General features: G+C 46.8%; 1 protein-coding gene across 1 annotated transcript; it reads left to right on the top strand.

The window, feature by feature from the left end:
• The first annotated feature begins 10,258 nt into the window (after positions 1–10,258).
• LOC123121937 (uncharacterized) lies at positions 10,259–11,919 on the top strand. Its single transcript, XM_044542037.1, has one exon. The coding sequence runs from the start codon at positions 10,530–10,532 to the stop codon at positions 11,604–11,606; it is 1,077 nt and encodes a 358-aa protein (XP_044397972.1). The 5' UTR covers positions 10,259–10,529; the 3' UTR covers positions 11,607–11,919.
• The last annotated feature ends 500 nt before the right edge of the window (positions 11,920–12,419 follow it).

Below are 12,419 nucleotides of genomic sequence, written 5' to 3'. Positions count from 1 at the left end.
ATGAACAATAGACAATTACCATGAACAAAGAAATATAATAATAACCATTTATTATTTCCTCTAGGGCATATTTCCAACAGTAAGAACATATCGATATCCACTGCGTGCCTCAGCACTCATTGGACTGCACACATCAAATGTATTACTTCCAACAAGTTGCTCTCTTGTTCCATCTTACTGAAAACGAGGCCTTTCAGTCATCTTTCCCATGTGGTATGATTTGCATGTCTCAAGTGATTCAAAATCAAGTGAGTCCAAACGATCCATCTGCATGGAGTTTCTTCATGCATATATACCAATAGACATGGTTCGCATGTCTCAATCTTTTCAAAAACGAGTGAGTCCAAAGATCCATCTACATGGAGCTTCTTCATGCGTTCTATACCAATATGACTCAAATGGCAGTGCCACAAGTATGTGGTACTATCATTACTATCTTATATCTTTTGGCATGAACATGTGTATCACTACGATCGAGATTCAATGAACCATTCATTTTAGGTGCAAGACCATTGAAGGTATTATTCAAATAAAAAGAGTAACCATTATTCTTCTTAAATGAACAACATAATCCAATCATGTCTATGTAAACACCAAATAACAATTATTTAGGTTTAACACCAATCTCGATGGTAGAGGGAGCATGCGATGCTTGATCACATCAACCTTGGAAACACTTCCAACACATATCATCATCTCACCTTTAGCTAGTCTCCGTTTATTCCGCAGCTTTTATTTCGAGTTACTAACACTTAGCAACCAAAACGGTATCTAATACCATGGTGCTGCTAGGAGTACTAGTAAAGTACACATTCATATAATGTATATCCAATATACTTCTGTCGACCTTGCCTGCCTTCTCATCTACCAAGTATCTAGGGTAGTTCTGCTTCAGTGACCGTTCCCCTCATTACAGAAGCACTTAGTCTCGGGTTTGGGTTCAACCTTGGGAGTCTTTACTAGAGCAGCAAATGATTTGCTGTTTCATGAAGTATCCCTTTTGCCCTTGCCCTTCTAGAAACTAGTGGTTTTACTAACCATCAACAATTGATGCTCCTTCTTGATTTCTACTTTCGCGGTGTCAAACATCGTGAATAGCTCAAGGATCATCATATCTATCCCTGATATGTTATAGTTCATCACGAAGCTCTAATAGCTTGGTGGCAGTGACTATGGAGAACCATCACTCTCTCATCTGGAAGATTAACTCCCACTCGATTCAAGTGATTGTAGTACTCAGATATTCTGAGCACATGCTCAACGATTGAGCTTTTCTCCCTTAGTTTGCAGGCTTTAGAAACTTGTCAGAGGTCTCATACCTCTTGACGTGGGCACTAGTCTGAAATCCCAATTTCAGTCTTCGAAACATCTCATATGTTCTGCGACGTTTCAAAACCGTCTTTGGTGCCACAATTCTAAACCGTTAACATTACGCACCGAACTATCACGTAGTCATCAAAACGTGTATGTCAGATGTTTCGCAACATCTACAGACAATGTTGAGGTTCAGCACACCGAGCGGTGCATTAAGGACATAAGCCTTCTGTGCAGCAATGAGGACAATCCTCAGTTTACGGACCCAGTCCGCATAATTGCTACCATCAACTTTCAACTAAATTTTCTCTAGGAACATATCTTAAACAGTAGAACTATTGCGTAAGCTATGACATAATTTGCAAAGACCTTTTGACTATGTTCATGATAATTGAGTTCATCTGATTAATGAACTCCCACTCAGATAGACATCCCTCTAGTCATCTAAGTGATACATGATCCGAGTCAAACTAGGCCGTGTCCGATCATCACGTGAGACGGACTAGTCATCATCGGTGAACATCTCCATGTTGATCGCATCTACTATACGACTCATGTTCGACCTTTCGATCTCTTGTGTTCCGAGGCCATGTCTGTACATGCTAGGCTCGTCAAGTCAACCTAAGTGTTTCGCATGTGTTCCGAGGCCATGTCTGTACATGCTAGGCTCGTCAACACCCGTTGTATTCGAACGTTAGAATCTATCACACCCGATCATCACGTGGTGCTTCGAAACAACGAACCTTCGCAACGGTGCACAGTTAGGGGGAACACGTCTCTTGAAATTTTAGTGAGGGATCATCTTATTTATGCTACCGTCGTTCTAAGCAAATAAGATGTAAACATGATAAACATCACATGCAAATCATAAAGTGACGTGATATGGCCAATATCATCTTGCGCCTTAGATCTCCATCTTCGAGGCGCGGCATGATCACCTTCGTCACCGGCATGACACCATGATCTCCATCATCATGATCTCCATCATCATGATCTCCATCATCGTGTCTTCATGAAGTTGTCTCGCCAACTATTACTTCTACTACTATGGCTAACGGTTAGCAATAAAGTAAAGTAATTACATGGCGTTATTCATTGACACGCAGGTCATACAATAAATTAAGACAACTCCTATGGCTCCTGCCGGTTGTCATACTCATCGACATGCAAGTCGTGATTCCTATTACAAGAACATGATCAATCTCATACATCACATATATCATTCATCGCATCCTTTTGGCCATATCACATCACATAGCATACCCTGCAAAAACAAGTTAGACGTCCTCTAATTGTTGTTGCATGTTTTACGTGGCTGCTATGGGATTCTAGTAAGAACGTTTCTTACCTACGCAAAAGCCACAACGTGATATGCCAATTTCTATTTACCCTTCATAAGGACCCTTTTCATCGAATCCGATCCGACTAAAGTGGGAGAGACAGACACCCGCTAGCCACCTTATGCAACTAGTGCATGTCAGTCGGTGGAACCTGTCTCACGTAAGTGTACGTGTAAGGTCGGTCCGGGCCGCTTCATCCCACGATGCCGCCGAATCAAGATAAGACTAGTAACGGCAAGTAAATTGACAAAATCGACGCCCACAACTACTTTGTGTTCTACTCGTGCATAGAAACTACGCATAGACCTAGCTCATGATGCCACTTTTGGGGAACGTAGCAATAATTCAAAATTTTCCTACGCATCACCAAGATCAATCTATGGAGTCATCTAGCAACGAGAGAGAGGAGTGCATCTACATACCCTTGTAGATCGCGAGCGGAAGCGTTCAAGAGAACGGGGTTGATGGAGTCGTACTCGTCGTGATCCAAATCACCGATGATCCTAGCGCCGAACGGACGGCACCTCCGCATTCAACACACGTACGGAGCAGCGACGTCTCCTCCTTCTTGATCCAGCAAGGGGGGAGGAGAGGTTGATGGAGATCCAGCAGCACGACGGCGTGGTGGTGGAAGTAGCGGGATCCCGGCAGGGCTTCGCCAAGCGCTGCGGGAGGAGGAGGTGTCACGGGAGGGAGAGGGAGGCGCCAGGGCTTAGATATTGCTGCCCTCCCTCCTCCCCACTATATATAGGGCCAAGGGAGAGGGGGGGCAGCCTTGGCCCTTCCTCCAAGGAAGGGTGCGGCCAGGGAGGAGTCCATCCTCCCCAAGGCACCTCGGAGGTGCCTTCCCCCTTTAGGACTCTCCCTTTCCCTTATCTCTTGGCGCATGGGCCTCTTGGGGCTGGTGCCCTTGGCCCATATAGGCCAAGGCGCACACCCCTACAGCCCATGTGGCCCCCGGGGCTGGTGGACCCCCTTGGTGGACCCCCGGACCCCTTTCGGCACTCCCGGTACAATACCGATAAAGTGCGAAACTTTTCCGGCGACCAAAATAAGACTTCCCATATATAAATCTTTACCTCCGGACCATTCCGGAACTCCTCGTGACATCCAGGATCTCATCCGGGACTCCGAACAACTTTCGGGTTACCGCATACTAATATCTCTATAACCCTAGCGTCACCGAACCTTAAGTGTGTAGACCCTACGGGTTCGGGAGACATGCAGACATGACCGAGACGACTCTCCGGTCAATAACCAACAGCGGGATCTGGATACCCATGTTGGCTCCCACATGCTCCTCGATGATCTCATCGGATGAACCACGATGTCAAGGATTCAATCAATCCCGTATACAATTCCCTTTGTCTATCAGTATGTTACTTGCCCGAGATTCGATCGTCGGTATCCCGATACCTTGTTCAATCTCGTTACCGGCAAGTCTCTTTACTCGTTCCGTAACTCACATCATCCCGTGATCAACTCCTTGGTCACATTGTGCACATTATGATGATGTCCTACCGAGTGGGCCCAGACATACCTCTCCGTTTACACGGAGTGACAAATCCCAATATCGATTCGTGCCAACCCAACAGACACTTTCGGAGATACCTGTAGTGCACATTTATAGCCACCCAGTTATGTTGTGACGTTTGGTACACCCAAAGCATTCCTACGGTATCCGGGAGTTGCACAATCTCATGGTCTAAGGAAATGATACTTGACATTAGAAAAGCTCTTAGCAAATGAACTACACGATCTTGTGCTAGGCTTAGGATTGGGTCTTGTCCATCACATCATTCTCCTAATGATGTGATCCCATTATCAACGACATCCAATGTCCATGGTCAGGAAACCATAACCATCTATTGATCAATGAGCTAGTCAACTAGAGGCTTACTAGGGACATGGTGTTGTCTATGTATCCACACATGTATCTGAGTTTCCTATCAATACAATTTTAGCATGGATAATAAATGATTATCATGAACAAGGAAATATGATAATAACCAATTTATTATTGCCTCTAGGGCATATTTCCAACAATGAGCTACGGGGTGCCACATCATATGGGCCTCCAACAACAAGACGGTGAAAAGTAGGTCGAGCAAGGGCCATCCCCTTCGACCACGGCGACGAGCATGAACCTCTTCAACAACATGAAGATGACGCCCATATTGGACTCATACTCCGAGTCAAGCTACGCGAGCGCACATGAGACCTTATCTTTGGTCTTAGAGGAGAGTGATGACGTGCCATCTTCGGCCTTCATCCACGGCTACGACTACGACATGATTGAGCATGGAGACATTTGCACCAACATATCTCTGACACCCACATACGAAGAGATGCCCCAATTCCCATGTGAGGAGAGCCATCCCACCATGAGTGACATGAGTGACTCCACCATACGTGACATCGAGAGCATTTCCTATGAGAGGATGAGTGTGACCACCACTACCCCCACACAAGAGAGCATGCCACACATCCTATGTGAGGTTGAGAGCCATTTGAGTGACTCCACCAACCATACGAGTGAGAGCATCATATTGGGAGTGAGTGAGCCACAACACTTAGTGAGTGAGGTAGTTGACACGGCATGTGAAGCCACTATGATTTCTAATGACTTAACCTCTACTCCTAGTGTGTTTTCTTCTTTGGTGCTAGGTCTCCTACATGACGACATGCCTATCCTTGACGATTCCATACCTCCAATGGGAAAACCGATGGCCATGGTGGAAGAAGATGCACCCCCCACATGGTACCATCACGTTGCAACCTCACCTACAACACATGAGCGACGCTCCAACGGTAACATAGGTGATGGTGCTTCTCTTGTCCCACTAGCGGACTATCCCACAAATGATTGCTTGCATTATGTTGACACACCTATTACCATGCTTCATGCTAGTGCGACTTCCTCATGTCATGACTTACCAATTTATGATGAATATAATGATGAGCATCTTGAGTTGCCTAGTTGTGACGCTATGCTCCATAGGATATCATGTGAAAATTCTATTGGTCACATCATGTTTGACAATCCATTGAACTTGTCATATGCTATGAATGAGATCTCCCATATTGCTTCATTTCAATCTCAACATAGTAACTATGCATGCCCCATTAAGATAAATCACATTTGCACTTATGGCATAGATGACGAGATGATGGTCATTGGCTTTTGTTTTTCATGTGATGATATTGCTATGCTTCCTTTACATGATTTGCGCAATTCATCTACTATGCCATGCCATGATCACATTGTTCCAAATATGCTTTGTTTTGGATGTTGTCAATATTCTCCATGTGATGTTTCTACAAATACTCATGAGGAGACCCCCATAGTTTCCTCATCCATATTAGGAGATTTTGATGTGTTCCATACTTTGCATGATTCCCATAATTGCTTGCACCATATGCATTCCATGAATAACAATGCTCCACCTATTGCTCGTGATGCATTATATAATTTGAGTCTCCATTATGCTATACATGACAAAAAACCTATCATGATGGATGACATGTTTCTATATCACGCATCTCATTTATTTGAGCATTGGATATTTTGTGCTAACCAACACATGCACGCGCGCATCATGATGGATGATGTGTACATATACCACGCACACACAATTTTTCCTTTGTCTTTGTTTTGTGTAGGTACTCACGTATACTCGTCAACCTCTCAATCCGAAGAGTTGACGAAACGAGCTCTTGAGAGCAACGATGACTTGGGATCTCGTGGACTATCCTTACCACCATTCCCTTCGCGGAAGGACTACACACATCTCTTCTACATGGCTCTCACACGGCTTTGGGCTATATATCACTTGTTACATTATGCCCATTTTACCGTGTTCACTTTGCATGTTATGCTTGCTTCTATGCCTTTGCCATGCAATTGTGACCCTTGTTTGCATTTACACATGCTTCACCATTATAATACTCCTATGTGTATTTGCATGCTTGGTGGAGATCCTTGTTGCTATTGCCATGTTTATCATGTGCCTCATACTATTGATGCTTGTTGTGTTGGGAGAGTCATGATGACCCATTGCTATTTACATATGGCCTCTCGCCAATACATTGATGATATTTTGCTCATATCTTGTTTTCATGCTTGGGATATGTCATGTGCATTATCCATGCCCACTATTTGCACACATGACATGCTTGCCATGATTCCTTCTAGTACGTTGCATCTTCGCACTACTAGCTTGCTTAACTTGATCAATATGATTGCTTGCTTTGTCGCATCACCCATGTTCCATTCTTACTCGCTTTCTTGGGTTGATGACATATACGTTCATGCCTCTCACATGATGTATCTTGTTCATTGTCGCTTGCCTCCAATAGTTGCCTCTATGCTTATTGATCTTGGATACTTGGACATATTACTTGTGAAGCATGCTTGTTTGATTGAGCCTATTGTATTTGGTTGTTCTCGCATCATATGCTTTCATACTATGAAATGCTCCCTTGTCCTTTCTTATGATGAGCATGATGCATACACTTGTTGGGTATCTTACCACACGAATGATAGGTGTTGCGTTTGCACCAACCTCATTTGTTTTTCCGAGTGTTTGTCATGTTCTTTCATTTTGAAGGATTCACAAGGCGGTACCATGACGAGACATATTGGTTATGTGAAGGCATACAAGATGCACAACTCCATCATCCTTGAGAAACTCCTAAAAGGTGAATTCCTTCCCTTTGAGCCATCTTCAAATATGCATATTGGATGGGCCATGCTTTCATTGTTATCTCCTTCTTCTTGTCTACATGCTACATATATTGGATGGAGGACCAACATTGGAGATGGACCCTATGGACCTTCACGTTGAGGAGTGCCACGACATCGAGCATTGGTACATCAACACTCCTTTGACACATTGCACCAACACATACATATTTGTTGATTGTGTTCCCATATGTCATGCTCGATGGACATATCATACCCATAGCAAATTTGCATCTTATGCATGGATTAACTCACCTTATGACTGCCTTGTTGCATCTTGTATTTCTATGTCATCCATGATATATGAGCTTGTGCATTTCCTTAGCAAATTTGTTGTGATCTTTCTTGATGACATATTCATACATCATGATCATATTGCCTACCACCAATTGCATGATAACTTTTTCATATTGAACATCCATTACCATATTCATGCTATTGATAAACCGTCTCACTATGACATCATTTTGCACCATGGTTGCATTGATCATATTCACAACACATTTGTGTGCACAATGAATGCTTTTTCTCCCATGAATGCTTTACATCTCATTCCATATCATCTCGCTAAGCTTCATGTGCTTTGTCACGAATAATCTTACCGCACGAACTCATTCTTACATGATGGACACTTTGTGTGAGCTAACCATTGTATTTCCGAGTGTTGTTTGTGTTTGCTCTCTTTGCATGTATACTACTCCGGCGACACCTTGGAGTACTTGGATTGCGCAATGTCTTCAACTCTGTCCAACTACAAGTTCGTCCACAACAACCGTTTCCATGGTGATGAGGATCATGATCCGAGGTTGGATCTTTCCCAAGGGGGCGGAGATGATGCGGTGCATCCTACGATCATCCCCATGTACACTTCGACTACTCCCCAAGCCCCAAGAGGACATACGATGAGACCTCGACCATACGCCATTGGACACAAGGTGAACTCACTCCTCTTCGAACCGTCACTTTCCACATATGAGACATGGCTACTACCTCATGCATGGACCTTGCATATACTCAGGTACAACCGAGATGACCATGGAGGATCCAAGGACCAAGGCCAAGCATGGAAGAGGAGAAGGAAGAAGAAGATCAGAGCAAGACTGGACTTGCCCGGATCATCCGGATCCCCAGCCGGACGATCCGGACCGAGCCCGGATGATCCGGACCCCCACCCGGACGATCCGGGTAATGTGCCCGAAGACACCCGAAGCCTGCTCGATGAAGCCGGATCATCCGGACGGCTACCCGGATCATCCGGACCCCGACACCCGGATCATCCGGGCCACCATCCGGATCATCCGGACCATGTCTGCGCGCATGACTTGGCCCGAGGCCCGTGTACCCCTTCGCCCCTCACTTACCCCTTCGTGGCTTAGCACTATATATAGACCCCCTCCTCCTCCATTTGAGGGTTAGCAAAGTAGTAGCTCATATGTGAGGATAGCTTTTGCTCATCCATACGGATCATCTCCTCGAGAGTGACCGCGGCCCCTCTTCGGAGAAGATCCACGTGGATTCAAGACCCCCCTCTTGGGCGCCCCCCTCAAGACCTCCTCTAGGAGAAGAACCGGTTACCCTTTGTATCGTCCGTTGTTGACTTTGGATCGTGTATCCGCACTTGTGTTTCGAGGATCTAGCATATGTGTGACTATATCTTGTTGGTTTAGTGTTTCCTCTTGTGTTTTCCCTCGTTTCCCCCTCGTGTTCTTGGACGGGATCCGCTCCTTTCGTGAAAGATCGGTCGTTTAGGGTTCCACCCTACATCATATCTCATCCCGTATGTACCAACATGTCCATGGCATATCCTGAAGCTACCTCGTTTGACTTGCATTTTCTAGAGCGGAGCTGAATTTTAGGAAGTGGAGCAGTCCCATACAGGTCCTAAAGCATCATCTTTCCTCTACAGACTTTCTTTTTCTTCAAATAATTCATCACGATCATAATGTATCAACAAGAACCGTTTGGGTTGGTCGAGCTAGTGAATGTTAGGTCAATTGCATCCCAGAAGGTTGGATTCAAGGAGAATTTTTTTGATCGAAGGGCCACACAGCCCGTGGCCCCCATTTTCATTTATGAAAATGGAGTTGTTTACAAGGCATCAAACCAACCATTACATCACTGATCTAGAAGCCACACCAGGATGCTCCAGCCTATCAAGCCTAACCATCACACCACTGATATATATATCACCACATCAGGATGCTTCAATCTGTCCAAAACTAGCCATGAAAGGGCCTAGTGCTATGCTAGCTACAAAGGTATCAACGGACTAAAGGACGACAACCAAATTAACATAAAGGCTTCGAAGCCAGCAAGCATTTCCAGCGGCTAGCTTCACAAAATCCTTCTCACATGCGGCGCCAAACCATGCCCTCCTCTGAAGATATCACGAGTCACCCTCACGATACGTCTAGACACCTGATGAAGCATGCTTTGCACCCCTCTTTTCTGCAGATTTTTTTAAGAGTCAAGTAGGGAACAAACAAGAAAGATAATGCCAATAGGATCTCTAGGCATAACACTTTAAAAACAGGATTTGTTCCTTATTTTTCATATAGACCACAAGAGAGCAGCAGTACCCAATAAAACAACTATCCTATCTTTGTCGGTATAGCTAGACAACCAGTTTTGACATAGGTCGAAAAAAGACATTGGAGCTCTCATTCCAGGAGATCGAGGACGATCAGTTACACATTCAATTTCAAGCCATGCTGAGCAGTACTGATTTCGTACATTTCTCGCAAAGACAAAGTACTGGCCCCACCGATTTACCTGACTGAGAAAGGAAAAGAAAAATGGACGTAATCAGCGGTAAAAACGTGTGGGTGAGTAAAACGGAGAGAAAATAACGGCCCGTCCCAGCTCCAACCCAATCCTGTTCCGCCTCCACCCATTTCGTTTCAGTTCCATTCATCCTCCTCCGGTCCTCTCCCCAATTAAGACCAGCCGCGACCGCCGCCGCCGACGACTCCCCCTCCGGCACCCGAAATGGCGTGATCCCTGCCCCCGATTCCCCTCGCCCCCCGCCGTTCAAATACCTCCCGTCCACCGCGACCCCTCCCTCCCCATCCCCGAATCGCGGAGATCCCGGCGCCCCCGAACCCTAACCCTAGCCACCACCACCACCCACCATGAAGGCCTCCATCAAGTTCCGCGACGACGACCGGCCGCTGCTGCGCGCCAAGGTGCCCATCGGCGTGCTCGGGCTGCCGTTCCTCTCGGGCGTCTCGGCCGGCGGCGACGCCGAGGACCTCCGCTTCGATCTCTCCACCGCCTTCCCCTCCGGCCCGGGGCTCCGCCTCTCGTACCGCCCCAACGACCCGCTCCAGCCCTTCGCGCTCTCCATCCGCACGGGCCTCGGCGCGCTCGGCTCTCCCGTCCGCGCCCCCTTGGCGCTCTCCGCCGAGTTCAACCTCCTCTCCTCCAACCCGCCCGCCTTCTCGCTCCTCTTCAAGCCCCGGCTCGGCGACTTCTCCCTCGCCAACTCCGTCCGCTCGCCGCCCTTCCCCGACACCCCCGCGCTGCCGCCGCCCCACAAGCTGGCCGACCTCGCCAACGGCGACGACCACGACCATGAGGGCCACAAGGAGTTCTCCCTCAACGGGAACGGGTTCGCGGCGGACGTCACGGCCGCCGGGACCACCGGCGGAGGGGTGGGCATGCTGCTGTCCGGGATGCGCCTCACGACCAGGAGCATGCTGCCGCTGTGGAACAGGGCGAGCCTGAGGTTCCAGTGGGGGCTGCGTGTGCCACCAGAGCTGAAGGCCGCGCTCGCTGACGATGGATACGGGCGGAAGGCGGGGAGCCTGGCTGTCAGCAAGCTGCCGCTGCTCGTCATGAACAAGATCACAATTGAGCACACACCACGCCGGCATCCCAAGTCTGAAGAGGACAAGAAGGGGAAGAGCGCGCCTGTAGCCCAGGGAGAGGAATTCTCATTGATGAAGAGGCAGCTGGAGGCCCTGAACGATGAGAGCATCATGCTGCGGCACACTGTGGAGGGCCTGCGCGCTGAGATCGGGGTCAGCCGAGCTATCTCAGTTCCCAGCAAGGGCGACGCTCGAAGGATGCCGGCAACGTCGCCGCCTCTGCAAAATCCTTTCCCCGTGAAGCCTGATCTCCATGGAAATGGGAAGGAGCTGGTGGCCAGTGGACCGAATGATGCCAGCGAGGAGCTGAAGAAGGCACTCGAGGCCCGGAGGAAGTGAGCCATTACCGCATTAGTGCTTGCTGACATTGCAAGCTCTGCAATTTTACATCTATTCTGTGCTTAATAATATAGGTTGGTAGGCAGTTTGCGTCCTTGAGTGGAAGCAAACGACATTCTCATAAGGTGATTCAGTAATTTTCCATGTTTTCCATGTCGATCGTCGTGTTAGGATATGTCATTATGTATAAACCTGCGTTTTCGTCTTTGCAAGTTCCTGTTAGTAGTAGAAGTTTCAACTTCTGTTGTGATGTTCAAAATTCTTCTGTTGGCCAGATGCTATTCTGGAGGCATTTTGGTAAACCTGGTTGCTATGATTGCTTTGTGCAAGTGGAGGCATTTTGGTAATCTTGATGCGGTATCTATGTGCAAGTGTGCCTAGTTGCAGTTAAATCTGGGGCCAACTTTTGCATTTGCCTCAGAAAGTGCAGGAATCATGGACCCTGAAAGCGAGAACAGGGAAAATGAATGATCTGACTCCGCATATATTAAATTCCGTAAATAACCTTTTAATTACATAAGGAATGGTCCTCAGAGGTACAGTAGAAGGTAGAATATGTACCAGTCTTTAATCAACACAGTAAGATGCTTCTTTGTGTGCTGCTATGCTTTGATCAAATACTCACTAGATACCTGCAGTATTTAAGGAGTCGATGCTCCTGTCGCCTTCGTCTGCTTGCTGGTAAAATCTGAAGCTAACCTTTGCATCCGGCATCCAAAGAGTTCCTCCAGTAATGAAGGTTCCTCCTGAAATATAAAATTGATGCAAATATTGGTCTGACATGGGCGGCTGGTTTAAAACTTTTGATTTTAG

This window comes from Triticum aestivum, chromosome 5D (genome assembly GCF_018294505.1).
Source record: "Triticum aestivum cultivar Chinese Spring chromosome 5D, IWGSC CS RefSeq v2.1, whole genome shotgun sequence".
In the NCBI taxonomy this organism is placed as follows: domain Eukaryota; kingdom Viridiplantae; phylum Streptophyta; class Magnoliopsida; order Poales; family Poaceae; genus Triticum; species Triticum aestivum.
Note: the sequence above shows the minus strand (reverse complement) of the source record. Positions and strands in the feature narration are given on the sequence as shown.

Bases quoted from the DNA above. Each gene is read 5' to 3' on its own strand.
- LOC123121937 (XM_044542037.1), top strand. From the start codon at position 10,530: ATGAAGGCCTCCATCAAGTTCCGCGACGACGACCGGCCGCTGCTGCGC.